The 26135-nt window shown below is 42.0% G+C and overlaps 2 protein-coding genes across 5 annotated transcripts; one reads left to right on the forward strand and one right to left on the reverse strand.

Annotated features, from left to right (window-relative positions):
• The first annotated feature begins 6904 nt into the window (after positions 1-6904).
• Positions 6905-10098, forward strand: Pnrc2 (proline rich nuclear receptor coactivator 2). The gene is made up of 3 exons (XM_057784544.1): positions 6905-7086; positions 7713-7917; positions 8334-10098. Exon 3 carries the CDS (start codon positions 8352-8354, stop codon positions 8769-8771), a length of 420 nt encoding a protein of 139 aa, XP_057640527.1. The 5' UTR covers positions 6905-7086; positions 7713-7917; positions 8334-8351; the 3' UTR covers positions 8772-10098.
• Positions 10099-11789: 1691 nt separating this feature from the next.
• Positions 11790-24470, reverse strand: Srsf10 (serine and arginine rich splicing factor 10). 4 transcript variants are annotated; one of them, XM_057783737.1, is made up of 7 exons: positions 24299-24468; positions 21831-21937; positions 18422-18523; positions 17300-17462; positions 16941-16991; positions 16708-16809; positions 11790-13420 (listed from the first exon to the last, which is right to left on the reverse strand). In XM_057783737.1, exons 1-7 carry the CDS (start codon positions 24361-24363, stop codon positions 13360-13362), a joined length of 651 nt encoding a protein of 216 aa, XP_057639720.1. In that variant the 5' UTR covers positions 24364-24468; the 3' UTR covers positions 11790-13359. The 4 variants fall into 4 exon arrangements, with proteins under 4 accessions (XP_057639720.1, XP_057639719.1, XP_057639718.1 ...); XM_057783736.1 differs by lacking the exon at positions 16708-16809 and having other exon boundaries at positions 24299-24467; XM_057783735.1 differs by lacking the exon at positions 11790-13420 and having other exon boundaries at positions 16332-16809; positions 16941-16988; positions 24299-24470.
• Between the last annotated feature and the right edge of the window lie 1665 nt (positions 24471-26135).

Below are 26135 nucleotides of genomic sequence, written 5' to 3' on the forward strand. Positions count from 1 at the left end.
TTTTTTAAAAAAGAACCGGGCTGGAGAGATGGCTCAGAGGTTAAGAGCATTGCCTGCTCTTCCAAAGGTCCTGAGTTCAATTCCCAGCAACCACATGGTGGCTCACAACCATCTGTAATGAGGTCTGGTGCCCTCTTCTGGCCTGCAGGCATACACACAGACAGAATATTGTATACATAATAATAATAATAAAAAAAAGAACCATATATTTTTGGTATGCAAAAGACGGTGCTCACGGATGTCATGTGACATCACAACAAAACAAAGACAGCAAAGGAGACAAGGGCAGAGAGATGACTGGCAAGTCCAAGCATGATGCGCTGGCATCCGCAGACCACAGCTGGGCCCTGAAGCAGGAGAGTCCTGAGTTCCAGGCCAGCCTGGACCACATGGGGAGACCCTCCCCCAAGGCAAGTCAGTTCACATCCTCAGAGTTGAGGTGTGGCCTCCCTCATTGCCTGCTGTTCCCAACAGTGGAAGCTGCACTGTCTGGCACCTAGGTCAAGCTGTTTTAATCATCTACTAAAACAATGGAAATCTGTTTAATTTGCTTTTTTTTTTCCTGTAGCAAAATATGGGTTCTTTGTCCATAGGATCTTGACTTGCCAAGTCTCTTCCTGAACTAAAGTCATAAGCCAGACAACAAATATTGGCCTGCCTTAATCCATGGAAAATTCCAGATGTTTGTAGCTTATCAACTGACAGGTTGGCAGCCAGGGAAGATGTTGATGTCAGTGAAGCAGGAGACCTTATTAGCTCCATGTTCTGTGGAACAAAGAGTTGTCCTATGGGGCGTATTGTATAAGAGGCCATATATAGCACGTGACCTTAAAAACACCTTTAAAAACTATTTCGATTATTCAGCACCTCTTCTTCCAGACCCAAAGTCTTCACCAACAAGAGCACTGCCGCCAGGGCTGGGACTCGGTGTACCCTGATGGTGGGGACGTAAGTGCACACATAATTGTTTTTTATTTATTTTTTTGATTTTTCCAGATAGGGTTTCTCTGGGTAACTCTGGATGTCCTGGAACACACTCTGTAGACCAGACTGGCTTCAGACTCACAGAAATCTGCCTTCCTCTGCCTCTGGAGTGCTGGGATTAAAGGCAGATGCCACCACTGCCTGGTAACATATGCAATTTATTTTTTAAAATTTATTATTTATATAGTGTTCTGCCTGCATGTATGCCTGCACACCAGATCTTATTATAGATGGTTGTGAACCAACCATGTGGTTGCTGGGGATTGAACTCAGGACCTCTGGAAGAGCAACCAGTGTTCTTAACCTCTGAGCCATCTCTCCAGCCCCACACATTTCTTTATCTTTGTTTTTTCTGTGGGTATTTGTGCACATCTGCTCATGTGGGTGCACATGTATGTGTCTAGACACTGAGCATCTTCTCCAGTCATTCTCCACATCCCTCTTTTGAGACAGGGTCTCTTATGGAACCCAGAGCTCCCTGATTGGCTAGGCTGACTGGCCAATGAGAACCAGGAATCCGCCTGTTCTCGATTCTAGCCCTGGGGTTCCATATGTCAATTCCAGGGGTCTGAATGTAGGTCCTCTTGCTTGTGTCTGAAGTCTTTAATGGTCTTTCCTCCCCGTCTCTGGATACACAGTTTCTAGAAGGTGTTTGGTAATATGGTATCAAAAGTCTTACTGTTTTCTTTACTTTTCTGTGACTGAGATAAAGAGCGACATGCGAGGCAGAAACCTGGAGGCAGGAACGGAAGCCGAGGCGGAGAAGGAACACTGGCTGAGGCGGAAGAGGAACACTGCTTTTAGGCCTGCTCAGCTTGTGCTATACAGCCGAGTACCACTTGCCCAGGGGTGGTGCTGCCCGCAGTGGGCTGGGCCTTCCCATCCAATCATTGATCAAGAAAAGGCCCAAGAGACTTGCTCAGAGACCGGTCTGTGGAGGCATTTTCTCGATGGCGCTTCCCTCTTCCCAGGTGACCCTGGCTTGCATCAAGTTGACGAAAAAGCAGCCAGCACTTATCCTAAATATTTGCTTCATGACCTAGGATTTTGGTAGCTGGGAATTTAAGGGAAATTTATTTGAGGACGTGAAAACTTCTGAGGAAAGCCAGGTCAGCATATGAGAGCAGAAAACTGTAAACAGTGGCTGACTGTAAAATTAGTGACATAGTCATAGCATAAAATACTATTAATAATCATGCATGTGTGTTTGTATATACACGGAACCATGTTCACAATTTAGTGATGCCTTCAAAAGCATAAATAAACTAGGCTCAGCATGAAGGTGTACACCTGTAAACGCAGCCCTTGGGAAGAGCGAGCAGCAAGACCATTAAAGGTCTTCCTCAGCTGCAAAGCAAGTTTGAGGTCAGCCTGGGGTACAGTGGGTCCGGTTCAAACAACCTACTTACACAACAAACTAAGCTGGGTGTTAAGGGCCTTCTCCTGTGTTGTTGAGGGCCCCATGGGGAACAGGGACTCCATAGACCCAGCTCCATGACAAGGGACTGCCCGAGAATCACTCAGAACAGTGACTTAACTCAGCTGGACTGAAACCCTCATGGCCCCAACCCTAAGGCCAAGAATGGGGGGTGGCATGCTGCAGCTCAGGCAGCAGAGCTCTTTAAGGTCTTCAAGGGTGAACGCCTCCCTGAGCATCGTGAGAGCTGTGGGAGTTTCCCACGGACTTCCTGTGCTCTGTTTGGTAATTAGAGTCAGATGACTGACGGGGCTGACAATAGACTTGCGAGTTCTCGGGAATGTGCGAGCTTGTGTAACCGGTCCCAGATGCTTCCCCAGGAAACAAACGCAAGGGCTGTGGAAGGAGGTGTGGGTTTCATACCAGCCAGTTAGCATGGGAGCCCTGAATCTCCAAGACCCACAGGCATTGCGCTCTCCCGTACCGTTTTGGCAGGTATGGATTTCCTGAGAAATTGAATCAAGCCATCAGCTGGCAGGCCTGCACATTCAAATTGACCGCGAACTTATAAACAAGCTTAAAGAAGAAAGAACAAGCCGGGCGATGGTGGTGCACGCCTTTAATCCCAGCACTCGGGAGGCAGAGGCAGGCAGATCTCTGTGAGTTCGAGACCAGCCTGGTCTACAAGAGCTAGTTCCAGGACAGGCTCCAAAGCCACAGAGAAACCCTGTCTCGAAAAAAACAAAAAAACAAAAAAAAAAAAAAAAGAAGAAGAAGAAGAAAGAAAGAAAGAAAGAAAGAAAGAAAGAAAGAAAGAAAGAAAGAAAGAAAGAATAAGCCTTAAACCACCAATCGACAAGCCGGTTAGTAAGAGAGTTGTAAAGGTGTGGCCCACAGGGTCAATCCCCCTGGCCCTCCAGAGTGTAAATAAGACCGCAGCTGCCACTTGGTTGGAGTGTCCTCTTTTAGAAACACTTGGCTTTCTACCTCCATTCAGATTAGGTGGGAAATATTTACAAAACCATGTGTGTATGTGCGGTGTGTGGTGTGGCTGTGGGGCACATGCGTGCATGTTTAGGTCAGAGGCTGACATTCCTCGACGGCCTATTATTTGCTTACATTATTTATTTCTTTATTTACTGTGTGTGCAAGTGAATGCCAGGTACAGTGTGGCTATACAGAGGACAGTTTGTGGGAGTCTGAGCCCTCCTTCTGCCACGTGGCTCCCGAACACAGGTCATCAGGCTTGGCAGGGGGGCCTTTACCTGCTGAGCTACCTTTTTTTTAATTGACTCAGGCTCTCACTCACTAAGCCTGGCTGCCCCAGAACTCAGAGATCCACCTGCCTCTGTCTCCCAAGTGCTGGAGTACAAGGTGTTGCCACCATGTCGGGAGTCCTGCACTTTATTTTTTTGAGATGGATTCTCTAACTGAATTTGGGGCTCACTGGCTAGACAGCAGTCACATGAGTTCCCAGAATCATCTCTTTTCCTCCCACGGCAGTTACAAACTTCTGCGGGAGCCCGGAAGTTCTTAGCTCCTCATACTTCACAGCCAATGCTTTACCAAGGAGCCCAGAACCATCCCCTACACACTTTTACTGATTTATAATTAGAAGACTCTGCTGTGGAAAACCTTCAGGCTGAACCTCCTTAGCAGCGGCAGGTTAACTTCGAATCCCCAGCAATGACCAGGTTGTTTATGTCTGTAGTTGGCACTGCCTGTTTTTTGACACTGGAAAAAAAACACGATGAATGTCCCCAAACCTCAGCTCCCCTCTCTGATCAACAGGAAAGGGTTTTGGCCTCCTTTTGGATAGATGAGGCTTCATTTACTTTTTTTTTTTTTTTTTTTTTTTTTGGTTTTTCGAGACAGGGTTTCTCTGTAGCTATGGAGCCTGGCCTGGAACTAGCTCTTGTAGACCAGGCTGGCCTCGAACTCACAGAGATCCGCCTGTCTCTGCCTCCCGAGTGCTGGGATTAGAGGCGTGTGCCACCACCACCCGGCCTTCATTTACTTTTGTAACCCTAGGGTGTGGCAGAGAGCCCAGCTATATAAATTTTGGCTAAATATTTTAAATCAAGCACATAGCCTTTAGTCCCAGCACTGGGGCGAAGAAGCAGATCTCAATGAGTTCAGGACCAGCCAAGTCTACATAATTAAGAGCCTGTCTTAAAAACAAACAAAACACTGCTGCCTTTGCTAGCTATTTGCCCTCTTTTTTGTTTGTTTTTAGAGACAGGGTTTCTCTGTAGCTTTGGAGCCTATCCTGGAACTAGCTCTTGTAGACCAGGCTGGCCTCGAACTCCCAGAGATCCGCCTGCCTCTGCCGCCCTAGTGCTGGGATTAAAGGAGTGTGCCACCACTGCCCAGCCCTGTTAGCTATTTGCCCTCTTGTATGGAGATCTACATCCACAGAGAGGTTTTTCTCTCTCTCTCTCTCTCATCTATCTATCTATCTATCTATCTATCTATCTATCTATCTATCTATCTATCTATCTATCTATCTATCTATCTATCTATCTATCTGAGACAGGGTTTCTCTAGCTTTGGAGCATGCCCTGGAACTAGTTCTTGTATACTAGGCTGGCCTTGAACTCACAGGGATCTACCTGTCTGCCTCTGAGTGCTGGGATTAAAGGCATGTGCCACCAACTGCCCGGCATCAGCATTTTTTGATGTTTTTGTTTTGTTTTGTTTTATAAGACAGGGTTTCTATGTAATCCTGGCTGTTCTTAAACTCAAGAGATCCACCTGCCTTTGCTGGGATCAAAAGCATGGCCATTAGGCCTGGTTAACATTTTTCTGCTTTAACTCAGAAGTAGTGACTCGATTGTGTTTGTGGAACTGATTTTTAAAGGTTAGTATAGAGATCAAAGAGACGGCTCCTTTAGAGGTGAGGATGAGGACCAGCGCCGGACGTGGCAGTGTGGTCATCTCTAAAGCCTTTCCGAGCATCGGACGCCCTCTTCTGGCATCCCAGAGCACTGCAATCATGCAATGCGCAGAACAAATACACACAGATACATACATAAACAGGACTCAGTTAATCCCAGCACTTGGGAGGCAGAGGCAGGCAGATCTCTGTGAGTTCGAGACCAGCCTGGTCTACAAGAGCTAGTTCCAGGACAGGCTCTAAAGCCACAGAGAAACCCTGTCTCGAAAAAAACAAACAAACAAACAAAAAACAAAAAAAAACCAAACAGGACTCAGTATGGGAGGGGATCAGCCAGGCAAGGAGGGGGAATCAGCTGTCCTAAGAGGCACTATTTTTCACACATGGTCCCCAGTTCAGAGCTCTCACGGCTGTTGGTAGCTACTAATGAATGAGCAAAAGCCAGACCATTGCTCTCCCAAGGGCCGTCTGACTCTGACCTTGTGGAATGAGCGGATTCTGCCAATTGGCAAGAAGCAGGATTCATGCTACCCAACCTCCTGGCACTGTTTTGTGTGTCTAGGCTGATCACCTTTCAGGCACACTCCCTGAGACTAGGCTCTGGGATCTCACTGCTTCATGTTTTGGAAGTGTAGACCACTGAGATTTTCTGAAGCCCAGTTACTTCCCCAATACAGTGGGAGTAAAAATATCACGTTGCCCTTAAAATTGCTGTAAGGATGAAAAGAAATAAACAAAATGCAGCATAAGAAGCACTCATGATGTACGCATACAGGCTTGCAAAATTCTGGGGGGGGGGGCAAATGTGTTACAATTTGGAACCAATGAAATGTTTTTGTTTCGTTGAGACAGAGTTTTGCTATGTAGTTCAGTCTGACTTCGAAATTGAGAAACTGGGATTACAGGAATGAGCTAAAACACACAGCACAAATCTGATTGATTCTGGATCATTTACACCCGCCCCTTCCCTTCCCCGCCAATTATAGAATTTAGTGTTCATTTTTAAAACCCCTGATTTGGGGATACATACCATTTTTCTTTTTCAAAAAACAAAAACCAATAACTAAAAGATGTCCCTCTTCTTTCTTCCCCGAACCTTGATGTAATTTCTCTCTCATTTTTCCCACTTACTAAACAAGACCAAAAATGCAGTAAGGGACTAGCCAGTGCTGTGTTTAAAAAAAGCAGGTCCTGATGGTGACTGTCTCAGGTCCAGAGAAAAACTAAAGTTACATCAGAGGGGCCTCGCAAAGGACGTGAAACAGTCGTGTGCACAATGTTTGCCGGGCTCTAGGTGGGGATTGCAAAGTGACGGCAGGGCACAGAACCAGAAACAAAGCCACGGCGGCTGGGCAGGGCCTGGTCACCGAAGCAGCCGAGCAGCCCGGCAGCTCGGAGAGCAGCTGCTCCGACGCCAGCCCACGGGGGAGCCCCGCAGCGCAGCTCGGCCGCCGGGCGGTTATTCCCGACATGCTCCTCCCGCAGGATTTCAAACCACCACAACAGCCGCCCCGCACTCGCTCCGGCCTGCCCCAGCAACAGGCGGTGGCCCGCGTCTCATTGGCCATGACGCAGCTGCCGCGCCCTCATTGGCTGTGGGGTCGCCGGCCCTCTTCCGCGCTCGCAGGGGCCTCCATTTTGTCGGTAAAGCAGGCGGCTGGTCGAAGACGAACTGTGCTCTGTGAGTCGCTCGTGGGCAGTGTTTGATCCGCGAATCGTTTCTCCCTGTTAAGGGAGGGAGGTTTGGAGGTCGAGAGGGAGTTGCCGCCACCGCCCGAACTCGAAGTCGGTGAGTGTGGCGGGGACCGCCATGTTGGCCACCACGGGCCATTGTTGGGCCGGGCAGCGCGTCTCCCCAGGAACTGAACCGCGGGTGCAGGCGGTCAGCCTGCAGGCTGGCATTTCGGGTTTGCTGCGAGTGCGGACATTGTGACAGAAAAATTGGAGGTTCTCTCAGCCATGCTAGTTTGACTAACAGCGAGAAACCTCGATGATCGTTCACTTTGGGCGGCGTGCATGGTTAATGATACGGTTTCGTACGGAACCGGGAGTGTGGACTCAACCCAAAGCACCATCCATGCACGTTGTTGGTAACAGCTTAAATGTGGAAATGTCTGTGGGGTTAGAGCAGAAAATCCGGATAGAATTTGAAAAACGTGGTCCCAAGTTTCATAGGAACTACCCTGTGCGGTCACAGAAGCAAATGCTTCCTTAGTTTGCCTTTAAAACGGGTGGCCGGGGAGGCCTCAAAAGACATCGCCGGGAATTGGCTGACATATATGAGGTCAAGTCATGGTCTCATACATCTGTCTTATGTTCTAGAAGCCTCGAGGAAGTAACAACAGTCATCTTATGTGTGTGTTTAAGCGATCACTTTTTTGGGTTGTTTTCAAGTAATTATCTTTCATTTTCTAGCTAGGACTTCTCTCAGACTTGTGTGCTGAGGAGACTCGATGTTGGCCTCAGCTCCTAGGCTGAAATCAGCAGATTGGCTCATGAAAACTTATGTATTGAGACAAAGGAAAGGATCTAGCAGAAAGCAACATCTCTTATCCTGGGCTTGGCAGCAAGGAAGAGGACAAGCAGTGGAGATCCTGCAATCTGAGAAGCAGACTGAAAGGTATCAAGATTCACATCTCTTCATTATTACAGTGGTAAAAGATTCATATCATAATGGGGCTAATATTTATAAGTAATTTTAAACCATTAAGGTTTAATATCCCAGCACTCAAGGGGTCGGGGCAAAACTGCTTAAACTGATTGGAGGTCATTCTGGTACAGGATAGGATACCCTGTCCAAAAGAGGTTGGTGAGTTTACGTGTGGGTCTTTTTCTAATTTTCCTTTATTTAGCTTTCACAAACAACTGGTATTTGGGTCAGGACTAGCTTTAATATTTTTGAGGTAAATGGTCTGGTGGGGCAAGCCTGCCTAATGGCAGCTAGTTCCTATTTTCTTTACCAACATTTCTAGAATACAAACTTTGGAAACTTAAAAAAATGTGGAAATTTACTCGTTTATATTTATTTACTTCCAGGTGACAAAGAAGCTCAAGATGGGTGGTGGAGAGAGGTATAACATTCCAGCCCCTCAATCTAGAAATGTTAGTAAGAGCCAACAACAGCACAACAGACAGAAGACCAAGGATCAGAATTCCCAGATGAAGATCGTTCATAAGAAAAAAGAAAGAGGACATGGATACAGTCCATCGGCAGCTGCATGGCAGGCCATGCAGAATGGGGGAAAGAACAAGAGTCTTTCTAACGACCCAAATTGGAATGGTAGCTTGACAAGTCCAAGCTTGCTTTTTAAGTCTCAGGCTAACCAGAACTATGCTGGAGCCAAATTTAGTGAACCGCCATCACCAAGTGTTCTCCCCAAGCCACCAAGCCACTGGGTTCCTGTTTCATTGAACCCTTCAGATAAGGAAATAATGACATTTCACCTTAAAACCCTACTTAAAGTACAGGTTTAAATCTAAGTACTAATTTTATATTTTATGATGTTCATGTGTAGCCATGAGTTGGTTTGACTTTAGAGAATTTTTATAAAACTGATTTATGTCCTATGTACACTATATTATAATAGTGTCATGATTTAAGTAGCTATTCCTACTTAGTAGTTTTGCTAACCAAATTCAACCTTAGATTTGGAGAACAGTAACCAGCTTTTGATTGTCTAGTCGGAAAACAAAGGAAATCAGATAGTAAGGATTTGGCTAATAAGATATAAAGGCTGCAAACAAGGCGCATAGCTCCATTACATGTTCTAGAAACACCCAAACCCTAACACCACAGGCATCTTTTCAAATAGCTGCCTCTTATTGGAATGAGGTGAAGTAGATGATAGTGGTCATTTCTTATGCACTGGATAAGCATCATATACCAAATCTTTTACATTTTTATTCAGTAGCTTCCTACAAAGCTTGCTTGAAGCAGGAAGTTGTGTATGTGAAAATTAAATACCTAGGGAAGAAAAGAGCCATGTAAATACATGTAATAAGCTTGTAACATGTGTATAGTTTTCCTTCCCTTTATTCTGCAAAAAACTTATTTTTAATGTGAATTTGCTAGTGAATATAAGACTATGAACTGTTTTTATACTATGGCCTAATTTTAAAGGTCTCCAGTTTTCAAAAGATTGCCCTTGTGCTTAACTGCCAGTGTATCGATGTAATTGGTGTGATCGTAACCCATACAAAGTGAATCTGTTGTATTAAGTTTTTATATTGAAAGGCTTTAAGCTGCCAAGACATTTCCTGTTTTTAAGAAGAGATGTAAGATGCAGTAAGATTCTCTTCCTGATCTTTTTTTTTTGGTTTTTCGAGACAGGGTTTCTCTGTGGTTTTGGAGCCTGTCCTGGAACTAGCTCTTGTAGACCAGGCTGGTCTCGAACTCACAGAGATCCGCCTGCCTCTGCCTCCCAAGTGCTGGGATTAAAGGCGTGCGCTACCACCGCCCGGCTCTTCCTGATCTTTTTAAACCCAAAGATTCATTGTCTTTATCAAATCATAAAAGTGATGATTTAAGTGTGACCCAGGATTATTTATGCAAAGTAATCTCTAGCACGTTAGCCCAAACACAAGTTACTTTTCAGTGCCTAAGCAAAACGACCAATTTGTATCTCCTCAATTAAGTTCAGACCAGATACTGCCCAAATCAAAATACTTAGTATACTAAAGGACAAGTTCATAAAATTATGATCTAATTTTGAAGTATGAAATTAAAAAATAAAACTTTTCCTCCCCAGTAGATTGTTTTGATTGAAATGATTTGCGGCTGCCAAATTTCGGGTTGACTGTTGGTCAGTGAGGCTACGCTTTGCTTGCTGGTTGTTAAATTGGACCTTTCTTCTGAGACTAAAGGTGTGGATCAACATACCCAGCTCCCCTACACTTTCCTACAGTGCTGACAGCAAAAAACAAAAAAAACAAAAAAAAAAACAAAACAAAACAAATAACTTGTGCGACCTTACAAATGTTGAGTTTAAAGCAGTTTAATAAAAAATTTCCCCATTTCATGATTATTCACAGAAAATCGAGAGTATGTAGGCAGAGGCAGCTAGATAGGAGTTTGAGGCTCCAAGACAGCAAGACCTTGCCTCAAAAAACCTGTAAGTCCATTACTTAGGCATAAACACCAAAATATAAAAAGCACTCATGAAGTCTGGTAGCCACATACTGAGAACTTTTCTTGTATTTTGGTGTCAGCGTGTAGTGTTGTCTCCATGACAACAACCTTATTTTAAGTCTAAGTACAAAGTGCATGTATGAGGATTTCAGATGGTTCTAAATTTTGCAGCTCGGGCAATGACTAAATCAAATAATAAAGCTCTAACACCTCAGAAACAAAACTGTTTACTCAGGTAGTTATACCTGTAAGGTATAACGAAGTCTACAGAAAAAACGAATTTTTTTAAAAGCACCTAGACCAGTTTATTTTACTCTCTCCAGCATTCAACGAAATATGACCTGCAAAAAACTGGATTACAAAGAAAGACCTTTCACATACTGTTACTAATGAAAATTTACATGCCTACACGCAAACCAACTTTACAAATACACAAACATTAATAAGCAACACTGCTGAAAGAGACGGGGAAGCACTAAGAGAAAAGTCTTCCACAGGATATCTTGGCGAAACTAGTTGAAGACAAAGTTCTTTAATTCATCTATCAGATCCTTGAAGACTGAGGACATTTCCTCTCTGAAAATTTCCTTTTTAAGGACTTTGATGATCCCCTGATTCCTGGCTACTGTACATTCTTTAATCTTAGTGTTTTATAAAAACAAACTTAAAAAAAAGTAGCACAAAAATAATCCAAAGATACTGAAGTTTGGAAAAGCCAGTGTGAAGTAGCCAAGCTCCAGATAGCCTATAAATCTTAGAATACACTTAATCTACATTTTACCTAGTAAAGTTGAAGGTGTAAGGAATATGTATGCAAAAATCTCTGTCCACATATTGGGCATCCCACAGAAGACAAGTGATGCTTTTGAAAGTTAAACAGGAATAGCTGAAAAACATACAACTTGGCACAGCAAGTGCTTAGCATATCGACAGCCTTTAATATACACTGAAACCACAATAGACAGGCTAAAACAATTTAACTCTACAGCTACCCAAACCACAGGGGCCCTTTCTAATTTACCACACTTAAAATCTTAAGAGCTGTCAAGTACGGTTATTGTACTTGTAAACAAACAAAGTAATTCTGGTAAATGAAACCCCTAAAAGCAAAGAAATCCAAATAGTACAATTAAAAAAGCAAACCAAATCAAACCCTCATGTGAACACACCTCATTCTCTCCTCTGGAAGGCCTTAAGTTCAATTTGAAAGGAAATGGAGAAGGGAAGTAGAGAACAAAACACCTATGAATTGCACAGATAACTGTGAAATACACAGAACTTTTATCTTTAAAATCAATCCAATGCTAATTATGTAAGGCTAAAAACCACATTTTGTGATTTATAATCTTGAAATAAATGCTAAATTCAGTTTTTATCAATTTTTATTGTGTCCTTGAAAATAAAACTATAAAAGCATTTCCAACTTGATCCAAAATAAAAACAGCAACAAAAACGAAGCCAAAATTTGTAATTCTCACCTGGTACCTGCTGCCTTTTTAAGTTTGGGCAGGCTGAAAAGTTCGTTTAACACAAATAACCTTCATTTTACCTCCCTTCATTTATGTGTAATCCTATTACATTTTAAAAATTGTTATAAAAGGCTTTACACTGTTTCCAGATTTCAGATTTTTGACAATTTTAAATGTGGCAAAAATACAACAAAAATTCAAATGTGATGAAATCAATGTTGATAAACAGGTTCATATCCTAACAAGGAACCAAGGAATCAAAAACATTTGTGACACTACAAAGTTATCAGCTATACACAGAATATGTCCCCTATAAAATGTACAAGTATATCACTAAAAAGTCTCATCTGGTAAACATTTTTTTCCCAATACAGAATATACTAAGTCACTGGGGTAACAGCTGTCTGCCTCAAAATAATCTAATTATAGCACCCAGGGTCTGCTTTAATGCAAAGTTAAATACTTGTTATTCTGGGGATTATCTATTTGTTTGACTGAGCCAGGAGTGAACAATTTAGTTATTACTCTAGCATATTAATCACTGCACAGTAAATCTGCTTATCACAGGTTTTCTTATTTGTAGTCATGGAATACAAATACTAGATAATTTTAAATGGCAGACAACCATAAAATTACTTATCTTTGATAGTATAATTTTATAATTACATTAGGATATGAATGATATGAAAAATCGCCATAATACACTTCAAAATGTGGCCATACTGTAATGACTCACTAGATTGTGCTCAGTATGTACTTACTAGATAAAGTAATTATCTATTCTTCTCCAATTGTCCAGTATGTTTTGCCCACAGTAAGGATTCAATAAATATCTGTTGAACATACTGTCTAGGCAAGAGGTGAGAAAGAGATGGGCCCTCATGGTTGGATGTCAAGTATAAGTGGAATTAACCTGGGAAGGAGTGGTTAGATGTAAACTATACATGGTATACAAGTAAATAAACTCAGATGCCAACAAAACAAACAGTTAAGCAGAAAATACTGGCACTGGAATAAACAAAGGCAAGACCTGCCAACACTGGCGTTAAGTGGAACTGATTTTTAAGATAACCAAGAAAAATTTTATATTGGACCATACCTTTACCATTCAATTTAGTTTGAGACAGACCAAGAGAGGCACTATTAAGAGACTATGGCTGTCTTCCTTGATATTCAGACATCCTAGTTACCAGTAAGTTATCCTGGATCTGCCACCCGTGAGTCAATATATACCTGTTCATATTTAGGGATTAGTTTCCACAAGTACAAAGTTGAATTTCCTTTTATTTGTCCTAAAATGCTTACTTTCAAACTTGAAGGGACTTCAATTATTCCATGTAGTTTTCGATAATTCTTTTATCTTTTCAGACCAGAGTCAAAATATTCGTACAGTATTCATACTGCAGCACCTTCCACCCACCCTTTGGTCGCTTGAACTGCCCTTCTTTGGTTCTTTTTTCCGCTTTCAGATCTTTCTTGAAGTGTAGTAAGCAGAACTGTACTGGGTATTCCAGCTGCAGTTTGGTCTTAAATAAAAGAAGGATGTTTGTCAGTTTGGTTTTCTCTTTATTCTTCTCTGTGGTATACAGGATTTTGTTAGTTGAACTGGATGTAGCAGCTTACTGGGCCAAAATTTCAAGAGAATAGTACAGTAGTTCCCAGGTCTTTTCCCTAGGTTGTAACTTAATAGCTCAAACTCTATGTAGCACCTGTTCTTTCTCACTGAAGCATTCATCACCTCTCACTTTTCTTCTTGCTTACTTGGCTTATTTAGAGGGGGAAAAAAGAACAGAGAGCTTAAGTAAAAAGAAAGGTGAAGTGTCAGCCTTCATTTGAGTCTCGACACAAATGTCCTATTCAATAGAGCCCAGTGTAGACACAAGAGGTTCTCACTGACTATGAAATTTAGTACGACCCATATTTAGCTTAAAACTGAAAATCCTCACTGGGTCTTAGTAGGATGCCACTATGAGTGCAACTGTATACAGTCCTTGTGAAGCTCTGTTGGATATACCATGTCATACACGATGTGTAAGCTTCTCAAGTTAAAACAGTTTGAGTGTAAAAATAAATTAACAAAACAGACTGAGCACAGTGTTATGGGGGTACCTCTTTACCTATTGTTTTTAAAAAATTTAAGCATCAAATCTGGGCTCAATCTTGGCTCTGTCATTGGTAGCTTTTACTGTGCCTTTAGTTTCTGGATACGGGGGAATATCTTCCTAAAATTGGTTTTGTGAAGAGTGAACGAACCAACCAAGTCTCTTTAACCATGTCTGGCTCAGCATAAATACTAAATCAGTTATAACTGTTACTGCAAAATAGTTAGAATTCAATCCACAAAAATACCTACCCCCCCCAGTGGTCATTGTTTAAACTGCCCACGAACATTCAATGAAAAAGCTTCTAAAATCATGCCATAAACATAAACCCAACATGTCTTCTTTAGGAAAAGGAAAGAGCAGAATTGATACTACTTTGTAATAATGAAAACATAAATTTATAGTTAGCTTGTCAAATTTTCATTTTCATATGCCTATCAACACTACTAAATAACCTCTTATATGATTTAACTGAAGAGGCTTAGTGAGCAATCATGAAGTGATTTTGACATAAGGAATTCTTAAGTACTATGTAAAATATGTAGATTTCTGGCAAGTTCTATCATCCCCAGAACAGGTTAGTTGTACCTAATGTCAACACTGATTAAAATATTCCTAAATCTACAAAAAATGGTTATTTCCATTATTTTAGACTCATTCAGTACTATAATAATTCCAGTTAATCATTATTTCCTTCATTTTGTTTTTATTATAGCATGTTTGCTTAATTTACAGCAAGCAGAAAATAAGCTGGGTCTTGTTTTGATCCAAACATTGATGTTTTAAAGGTTGTACACAATATTTGTTAAAAAGAACATATAAAAATACCTTTTTAGAAGCTTCTATAAGAAAGAAAATACAAAGTTTAACCCCACAACTTTCCTCTTTGCTAGAACTGCAAACTACTGCTACAGTTTTAAATAGACTTTTTGTTGTTTAAACTATACATCCAGGAAAATCTAAAAAAATTAAAGAAACGTGCATATAAATGATTGCATAGCAGAACAAGAACATTAACTGCAAACAGTAAAGAAATGAAAGTTAAAAATGCTATTAAATATACAAAGATTCTAGAATTAATCCGCCAAACACATTCCACAAACAGTTCTTATAAACCATCTTTTATTCTCTACAAGCAAGGCCTAAATTTCTAAAATCAAAATTGAAAGAAAAAAATCAGGTAATCCTCTAGAAGGATCGCCCCCACGCTATCTCCACTCACCTCCACAAGCAAGCAGTCTGAGATTTTAAAGATGCTTACTTTTAATTCTGAAATGACACTGGACATTTCAAGTCATTTTACTGTCTCCTAACGATCTTGAAGAGAAATACTAGAAATTATAAATATTTAAGGGTATCACTTCCTTATTTTAGGCATGTCCTACATTATCAAAAACTAAGTGATGTGGCCTTTGCTTAAAACTCAACATTTTCCAAAAATTCACGGCACCACAGAATCACCTAGGAGTGTCATCTTTCAACTTGCCTACATTAATAAACTGAGGTGTAAAGAGCAAGCCTTCCTCATGAAGAGGACAGGCAGACTCTGATACAAACATACACACACACCAAGTGCTGTAAGCATCAAAATTCACTTTGTTTTACACTATGTATATAAACAAACTGTACTTTCAGTCTACTTGCTCCTAACAGAAAAAAAACCAAACAAAATAAAACCCCTAAATAATAATAGTTGAATTTTAGAGAAACTATGCTAAAAACAGTCTTTTCCCCTTAAAATGATTCCCGCCATCACTGACACATTCAAAACTTAAGAGGGAATTCTTTTCTTATGTATAATTTTACGTTTCAATTCTTTGAAACCAGCGGGGCGGGGAGGAAGGGGAAAGCAGGGAAGGCTTCATGTTTCACTGAAAAGTTCAATCTCCCTGAAAATACTATTTAACCCAGTTGGCATCATTCCCCAGACAGTGGAGTTAACAAAAATCAAAACCAAAACAAACAAACAAAACAAAACAAAACCTATTCCACATTGCATCATAAATAATCACCATGAGCTTAGACATCTTGACAAGACATAAAGGTCCACCCTGAACCTAAATGTGTCTGAGCAGTCAGTGTTGTAATGTGGCTACAACTTCAGTTTTGTATCATTCTATCTTCTTAGCAAGCTACATTTCTAGGTTAACACTTCTACCAAATATGGATATGAAAATTTATTTTTAATAAGACAATGTTGCAAATTATGGTCAACCAACATCTTTTCACCAAATACTTCAAGCATAAAAAATGAGGATCTTTACAAAAATATACAGAGACACCACAAATTGGTAGCTGCCCATAACATTAAACAAACTGGACTCTTAAGAGTGGCTTCTCAACAGCATATCATTTTAATTATAACCATTGCCTGGTACAGGGAAAACTAACAAGTGTTTTTTATTTTATTTTTTTTAAAACGCATCATTGCAACATTGTATTCCTGATAATTTAAGTATACCAAACTATGAGTAAATGAATGATACATGCCTAGAAAGTATCATGATTTATACTATCAGTGGCCACTGGACTTGGGACTAGTCCAAGACCTTGATCTAGATTTTGACCTAGACCTAGACTGTGATCTTGACTGAGATTTGGATCTAGGTGGTTCTTTTTTCCTTGATTCCTTTTCATATCTTGAGCCAGACTTATAATGTGTTTTGGAATCTGTTTTAGAGGTGCCTCTAGTTTTGGTGTGAGATGCAGACCTAGAACGTGATTTAGCCTTCATTTCTTTCTTGGGCTGGGACTTGGACCGTGATCTTGAATTGGATTTAGATCTTGAAAAAGATCGATTTCGGTGTTTGAATCTTTCAAAACAGAGGAGAGATACAATTAGAGTAAAAATTAGATTCTATATTAATCAAATTTGTTACTTTTAGAGCAAAAGTTCACTCTGAAATCGAAAAACACGAGTCTTTCTCAAAGCAAAATTATTTACCTATCATTGTCGGAATGGCTTCGGCTACGCCGTGGTCTTCCAGTCGGTCTACTGTTAAAAAGCATATGAGAAAAAGCAAACAGTGACAAATGTCTATTTAGAGTCTTAATGAAGCATTGAACATACACAAAAGGCAATATATATATATATACACACACACACACACACACAAACACATATATTTTCATGTTAATAAACATTACTTTTAAGACAGGGCCTTACAATATTTTATTGTGAGCCTAGAACTCCCGGGCTCATGTGGCCCTCTCAGTCTCCTGAGAAGCTGGGATCACAGGTAAATGCCACTGTAGCTGGCTATAAACATTAAACAATAACAGATCATTGTGTCCCACACTTACTTTCTAGGACTGTAAGATCTTCTATAGTTGTAATCAAAAGAGCGACTCCTTGATCTCCTCCTTTCATAACTTCGGCTCCGAGAACGTCTATATCGATCATAATCATCATATCGTGAAGAGCTGTATACATTTCTCCCTTCCTTGGCTTTCATTTGATTTGGTGCTAGACGAACAGAATAGAAATACTTAGAAACATTAAAATCTTAGCATCTAAACCTTCATATTGTAGGGTAACAGTCCTGAATTCTTTTATTTTTCTTAAAACATTTTACATATAGAGGTGATGTACCTGCATGTATGTCTGCACATGAACTGCCCAGAGAGCCCAGAAGAGGGTTTGATTCCTCTGGAACTGGAGTTACAGAAGGTTGCTAGCACTATATGGATGCTGTAAATCAAACCCAAATTCTCTAGAAGAGCAGTCAGCACTCTTAACACAGAGCCATCTCTCTAGCTCTCTGTTTTTGAGACAAAGTCTCACATAGGCCTGGCTGGCCTGGAACTCTGTAAACAGTCTGGACTCAAACAGGAGATATGTCTGTCTTTGCCTGTCTGTCTTTTGAGTGCTGGGATTAAAGGTGTACGTCACTCTACTAGGCTCATTCCTGAATTCTTTCACTTACACTAAACAAGTAAACAATGGTATCTTGTAACTCAAAGTACATCTTTGTTTTGGTGTGAGGGGCATAACTAGAAGGCAAATAGCAACCTTTGTTCACCTTCAAAATGTTTATCAAAAGACTGCTCAATGTTAAAATTAGTGGTTTTTTTCAATGTTTTCTTACAATTAGTTTGCTAATCAATACGTTAACTACTTGAACAGAGGAACTGATACATAAGAGTATCTGAAATTCAAGAGTTGGCCTACAAAGAACATGTAGCACCAAAATGCAGCTACATACAATCATGCAGTTCCAAGAATTAACACACACAAAAGTTGAAAGGAACTAACACTCATTTAATCTAGATAGCCTTTCTGAGTCTAATTCTACGAATTCACTTCCAGTCATGCACCCACGCAACTACCCAATTAATTTTAAGTTCTTTATGAGAAATGACTTGAGAAAAAAACCTTAAGTCTAAAAAGCAACACACTGTACATGTTGGGCTTAGGGTACTTACTCTTCCGATCCCCCTGTGCGAACTGGATTTCAATCTGACGCCCACAAATCCATTTTCTGTCCAAATTATGTAAAGCATCTTCAGCATCACGAACATCCTCAAATGTGCTAAATGTTAAGGGGCTTGAGAAGTTTTGTAAACTTTGATAATGAATGCTTTGCAAAGTCTGAAACAATTCACAATCGCCCAATATAACATGATAGGTTCATCCAGACCCTACTTAACTATTTGGTTGACTCAGCCATTAATACAGCATAAAAGCAGTTCCAATTATACCTTATACTATAAAAAATGTATAAAAAGTATACACTTCTCAAGAAACACGTGTAGATAGATACATGTTGCAGTAAGATCTGCTATAACTGAACTACCAAGATTACACCATAAAAAAATCCCCCATGTTCTAAGAATTAACTTTATAAAACAAGATATTAAAAACAAGCCAGTAAATTCTGGTGGATACCAAAGTTTCTTACAATAAAACCAAAATACTGTTTTCATATTTATTTCAAATAAAAAAGATGTCAGTTCTCAGACAAGCAAGCAGAGTATGCGTTATAAGAAAAAAGAGCTTTTTCAGATACAGGCAATAAATACTATTATTTCATGTAGTTGTCTTCCTTGAACTACACAGGAAAAGTCAGGCATGCTAGTCATTGATAGGTATATTAAGTCAGCATCAGGCAATACACTCAATCACTATGCCAAGTGCATATTCCATCCATGCAGACTGTAAAAGCACACTCTCAACAAGTGGCACAAGGACTCCTGGACTGAAAAAAGCCTAACTATGATCCTAAACCCACAGCTTTCTGCAGAAAGCATTTCAGACTGGTTCCCACTGCAGAGTCATGGCAGTATTACCAGCACTAAGTAGAAAAACACCCAATTTTCATTTGGAAAATGAAACTGCCTCTCTCATGTCTGCCAACAGTACTCTGAGAACCTCTTGGTTGAGTTATTTTGACATCCTTTCTAAAAAAGCACCATTCTAATGGGAGGTAAGTACACAAAGGGCCCTGTCAGAGAGAAAAGGTTGGAATGGATTGTCACCATACCCTAAACTCATCCAGTTCAATTTCTTGAAACATTAAAAGTGCAAGTTTGGAGCACCAATCAAGAAAATATCTTCAAAATGACACATTTATTTCAAGACTGACATATTTACTCCACAGATAAAATACAGCCTACTTCAGCCAATCACTAGATTTCCACTTTTTGTTTGAAAGTAATTAAGGGTCATAGGCTTCAAGCTCTCTTCCTGAGCCCATGACAAGTAGGTTAAACAGGAGAGGTTTTCGAAGGTCTCAAATAACCATGCTTTCAACTTTATAAAAAGACTGAGTTTAGAACCTTGAATGCTTTAAATAAAAATCCCTCAAGGTTAACTGTACTTAGGTGCTAAAGTAATGTGAGTTAGTTCACTTAACAGGCATATAACTTTGTTACCCCAAGAGACAGTATAATTTAAGATGATTTACATCAAGATCTACAAAGATTGAATAAGGGCAAAGTATTCTTGGGGTGCCAGCCTTAAAACCAGAATCTTGGTATAGAGGGTAAGTTTTTTAAATTTACCCTTCCTTTTCTTAAACCAAAGATAGGAAGAGAAGGCCAACTGGGAATAAGTACATGGAAGACACAGCAACAACAGTAGGGACAGGCAGGTATCACTATATTGGCCATCAAGAAAGTTTCCTATTCCCTACTCTGGATTCTCTGAATACTAACTACCCATTACTGTCAAGCACAACATACTCTTGAGGTAAACTAATGCTGGCATTGTTCCTGGGCTACCTCAAACCACATAAACCCTGATCAACATTATGAACCAGACTGGATCCATGTACTTAATAAACCAGATACAGGCATGATCCTTTAAGTTTTATAACAAATCCACAAGGTTCTCCAGACCACTGGCTCCATATAAGCAGCCTTCGACTTTTCCCTGAGTTTCACCAGAAACTTACAAGGTCAGAGTTTCAAGAAATGGAATTTAAGCAAAAAGAAAGTTTCCTGGCTCCAAATTCAAAACCCCATCACCCGCCCGCTCTCCCTTTTGGGCAGGGAAATAACCTTACAGAAGGTCAGAAATAAGATCACCTGAAACTCTGGGTCAAGGATCACTGGACATACATCCTGATTGTGATCCATACCAGGAAGGCCCTTTGCAATGCAGGACCAACAGGATTCTAAGAACCAGCAGCTACTTAGAAAACAAAAACAAACCACAAGGAAACTATCTCCACAAATTCTAGGGCTATACCCTAGAACACCCCAGCTGTTTTCCTAAGTAGTCCCCAGAGCATGCACCTGTCTCTCCCCTTTAGGTAGGGCTCTGTGAATGGGTCTAAATACCTCATGCTATTCCAAAGAGCCCCTGATGATCTGGTCTAAAGCCCAATTACTCTGAATTTAAACTTAACAATGTTATTTTTGCTGTACTTTAACTTGATAAGGTAGGAGAAAATACACTCACACAAGACCACAATCACAATATCAAAGGCTCACACAAATTCATGTTACAGGTTTTGTCACTAGACCAAACCGGCATAATTATGCAAATTAACTGCTTGCAAAAACATAAAAAAAAAAGGAAAGTAGTTATTCTGTAGGATACATCAGGTATGACTCCTTTAATCTTGGCCATCATTCAACTTCATCTTGACCTTTAACTCTTTTAGTGCTTGTCAGAAGGACTTGTCATGAGATGCTTGGTCAAATATGACAGATGGCTTTATCTTTAACTTTGAAAAACAACCTTTTCCCCCTTTGTGGATAAAGCGAGGCTTTGTCTCCCATTAGGCTTGTCCTTCTTCCAGCTTTTCTTTATCTTTTCTTTTCCCAAACTCTCCCTTCTCTTCAAGCCTGATCCTTAAGAGGTCTTTGGCTTGTCTACTTGCCTTAAGTGTTGAACTCTACTCTAAAAGTTCTTTCATGCTTTCTCTTTGGGGTCGCCATAACTGTACAGCTTTACATTCTGAGGTAACAACAGAGGACAGCAAATTAGGGACAATATTAAAGAAGTTTACCTCATTGTTATACAATTTGTTTTTGATTAAGTGATTCAAAATAATAAACAAGATTACTAAACTTTAATTGCAAAGCACAAGAATACATTAACTTTTAATAATTTGACTTATATCAAAGGTGGTAGCAACCAACGTATTCAAATTTAAATCACATTAAAATCACTGATTTGAGTTTCAGCAGCATGGATGGGAATTTAAACGTTTATTTTTGGATTAACTTTAAGAAATAGAGCAATGAATCAGAATTTTAAAAGATTTGAAGACATAAGACATTAGAGGACAAAAAAAAGATTATTTTTTTAGATGTCACCACTTACATAAAAACTTGAATTTCAAACTTCAACACCCCTCACTAATCATCCATCTGAAGAAAGGATATTGAACATATGCAAATCCTCTTGGCCGTCGAGTGTAGAAATCAAGCGGAACATAAACATCTACTATTGGACCATAACGACCAAATTCCCGACGTAAATCTTCAGACCTAAAACATGAAAAAAACTCAAATTTTTTATGTTCATGTTCCTGCAATTACATTTCAATATCATCTTAAGGAATGTACAGATTGTGGTTGATAGTAGCATAACTCATGGATACCTATATCCCTGTCCTGGCCAAAGTGAAACAAACAAGCCTCCTGAATCTCAAAGGTAGGGCTCTGGAGGAAGAGGCTAGTGGATCTGAGCTGACAGGCCAATCTGGTCTGTAGAGTGAATTCCAGGATACATGAAGAAACTGTCTCAAAGATTTAAAGACAAACAATCCCACATCATACAACAGGTAGCCCACCATTCTTTAACTCCAGCACTGTGAAGACGGAGGCAAGGAGAGTCTGTGAGTTCCAGGCAAAACAGGGCTACACAGTGAGACCCTGTCACAAAACCAAAACCAACCAACAAACAAAAAACCCATAAACCCAAAACCAAACAAACCACCCCGCCCTGCAAAAAAAACCCCAAACCCCCAATAACAACATCAAAAACCAAACAACTGAAAAAAAAAAAAAACAAAACAAAACAAAAAACAAAACAAAAACCCAAGTGTGGCAGCTCACCTGTAACCCAAGCACTGGAAAAGCTGAGGTAGGACTGCAGCCTGGGCTACAGTCTGAGCTGGAAAAGGGGGTGTGAGAGAAAGCACTCTGTGGTGCTGGGCAAGGTATCTTATGCCAGTAACCAGGATGGAGATGGATAAGGCAGGATAAAGAGTAGGTTCAAAACCCAGCCTAAGACAGATCATAGCCTGTATCTGAGATCCTGTCTTGAGGAAGAGAAGGGAGGAGGTGCTTATAAGCCTATTACTATTTTACTTAGAGCAATCACAATTTTAAAAATCCAGTCTTCACTGTTCATAAAAGGCTGGTCTTGTATGTTTTTAAACACAATCATCATGACCGGTGGTGGTGGCGCACACCTTTAATCCCAGCACTCAGGAGGCAGAAGCGGGTGGATCTCTGAATTCCAGGGAAGCCTGGTCTACAGAGACACTCTATCCCGAAAAGTAAAATCTCTCTCTCTTGGTTTTTCGAGACAGGGTTTCTTTGGGGCCTGCGCTGGAACTGGCTCTTGTAGACCAATTTACAGAGATCCGCCTGCCCCTGCCTCCTAAATGCTGGGATTAAAGGCGTGCGCCTCGCTAAATTTCCCTATTTTAAGGCAGGATCTCATCCTAGTCCAAATTACCTTGGAACTCAGTCTCTAAGTGCTGAAATTACAGGCTTGGACCATCATCCCCAGCTTATCCTAAAACTGTTCAACAGTTCAGCCAACAAAAATCTTAAATATCTAAAACCTTATGTAAAAGGTAAGGCAAATATGTAAAAAGACAAAAGGGAGATTTTTCTAGCCGTTAATTATCCACTTTTGTTTTATGAGTAAATAAAACCCCACAAAACTAACAACAACAACAACAACAACAAAAACCTCCTCAGTTTTTCTAGAGAAAATCTTTACAGACATAAGTATGATCGTGTGATAAAAATCTCTCCCAAAAAGTTCCGGGGAAATTCAAAGCAAGAGAATCGCTAAAAACAAAGCCTTTTTTTTTTTTTTGAAAACCAGGCTGGCCTCGAACTCCTAGAACCTTCTGAGTGACAAGGTCTACTTAAGTACCACGTCAGTTTATCTAAGTTAACTATGAAGCTCTAATGGGAGAGGCTTCTTCAGCATTCTGTTTTCAAAGCGATTTCCGCGAAACATGAGGGATACGCCATTTAACCGGAAAATTGCTAATTTCTCAAATCTCGACAATCCGTCTCTCCCCGATTATCTCTAACCCATTAACCAACCTCCATCCAGCTGGGGAAGATAAAGGCTACAAACACCCTCCCCCGCCATCCCGTTATTTCTCACTAGCATCTTTTTCTGTTTTCCGACTTGGTGGACAGGGGCTCCCTCCGTAGCCCGAGCTGACCTCGAACTAGCGCCGATGCTCCCGCCTCGGTCTCCCCGAGCGCGGGGATCACCGGCCAGAGCCGCCCCGCCTGGCAACCTTTTCTCTTTCAACAACAAAAAATTCCTTCCAAGGCGAGGGGGCGTGCACCCCGTGGAACGTGGACGTCGGATCAATGAGAAACAGACGTCCGGCCCGCCAGGCCGGACAAGTCAGGTGCACGCGGGGAGGAAGGGTCCCGAGCGTGCGGTTCCGCACGCCGGCAGGGCTGCGGTGCGGCCCGGCCCCCGCCCTCGCTCCCGCAAGGCCAGCAGAGGCCGGTGGCGCGGCCTAGGCCCCGCGCGGGCCCCGCCATCTTCGCCCCGCCCCTCCCCCGCGCCGCGCCGGCCGCCGCTGGCTCGCTCGCCGTGCGCCCGCGGCCTCCCCCGCGCAGTCGCTGCTCCGGTGCTCTCACCTGGTGTCGTCCGCCACGTTCCTGACGAACAGAGACGTGTTGGGGGGGCGCAGGTAGCGGGACATGGCGGCGGCACTAACGGGCTCAGCAAACCGTCCGCGGCTCCGCCGGCGGCTCTCAGCCACTCACACTCTCGCCCAGAGCCAGAGGGCTCCGCTACGGCAACTGCCTCTTCTCGCGAGACTTCGCTCCCGCCTCCACTCCCCCTCCCCCGTCCCACCTACCACCCCGCAGCGGCAGCAGCAGCGGCAGCACCGGCGCGGAGCAACGGCTTCTTCCCGCGAGATCTCGAGCGGCCTGGCGCAGGCGCTGCAGCCACGGCCCTAGTCATTGGCTCCAGGAGCAGGTCCTTCCCTCCCTGCAGCCCGTTCTTTCTTTCTTTAGCGCTTCATTTTCCCGCCCTTTTCTGCCTTGCAGCCCCGGCTCCCCCCCACCTCGTACTGGCCGGCGAATGTTTTCAATTGCCATGGCTGGGCTTTTAAGCCTCAGAACCCGGGGAGACCGCTCTGAAATCTTCTGGTCGGGGTTGTGCCTTGGTGTTTCGTCAGATCCCTGATAGGAGCTTACAGTTTCTTTGCAGGGCTCGGCCTGTGGTGGCTGGAGATGTGCAGAAAGCAGAGCCTGTGGTTCCAGAGCTTTCTGCACGTAGTGCACGCACTCTTTGCTCCTGCCCCACACCTGGTCTCCCATGCACGCATTTCCCTCCCGATGAGAGCCGGCCCAAATCCCTGCTGTCCTTTGTTCTCATGTCACCCCGACTGCAAAGTACCTACGTGGGAAAGGCTCTCTTTCCGTGTCAATTTTATGAAAGCCTCTGCGAGGTGTCCTTTCCTCCCTCCTTCCTTTCTGGGGATCCAGCCTAGGACCTTGCATATGCTAGCCCAATCCCCCACAGGTTCGCACCTTACAGCGACTGACTGACTCTCCCCTCTCTTCCCCTCTCCCCTTTCTGTGAGATTCTGCTAGAAAATGGACCCAGGGCCTTCCAGGAACTACACAAAACACTCATCTACTGAGCTACTTTCCCTAGACTAGAAAATACATTAACGAGCCTGCCCTTAATCCCAGCACTCTGGAGGCAGAGGCAGGTGGATCTCTGTGAGTTTGAGGTCAGCCTGGTCTACAGAGTGAGTTCCAGTACAGAGAAAGCCTGTCTCATAAAACAAAACAAAACAAAACCAAACAAACAAAAAACAAAAAAGGAAGAAAAGACCTGACTGGCCAATGAATGAAAAGAAAGAAGAAAAAAGAGGTGGGCAGTGGTGGTGCACACCATTAATCACAGCATTCGGGTGGCATAGACAGGCGGATCTCTGTGAGTTCCAGGCCAGCCAGGACAGGCTCCAAAGCTACAGAAAACCCTGTCTCCAACAAAACAAAACAAAACAAAACAAATTATCCGAATGGCCAATAGATACAGTTCACAAAATGAACGTTTTTAGGAAGGCTCTGTAGTTTCAGTAGCAACACGGGAGATGCTGCTGTTAGGTATTTTTCCTAACGTGAGCTCTCTGCCAACGCAAAAAAATCCCAATCAAGTCAAATCACAACAAGCCAAATTAAGAAATAGTCAGGTTTAATGGGATTCCTGCACTCGGGTGGCTCGGAAGCATCCGGAGGCTGGGCTACAGGGGAGGGGAGGGGTAGAGGATGGGGGTTGCGGTGGGAGGAGACTACGAGGAAATTTTCCAGGGAAGCAGTTTAAATAGACTGAGGGCCTGGTCAGGATTTTGGCGGGCTCGTCTTGACCCTCCTCTGGGAAGGGGTCAAGACTTGGCGGGCACAGGGACAGGGCCTCCAAAGATGGAGGCCAGAGACCGGGGCTTACAGCTGCCAG

Source organism: Chionomys nivalis, chromosome 11 (assembly GCF_950005125.1).
Source record: "Chionomys nivalis chromosome 11, mChiNiv1.1, whole genome shotgun sequence".
Lineage (NCBI taxonomy): Eukaryota > Metazoa > Chordata > Mammalia > Rodentia > Cricetidae > Chionomys > Chionomys nivalis.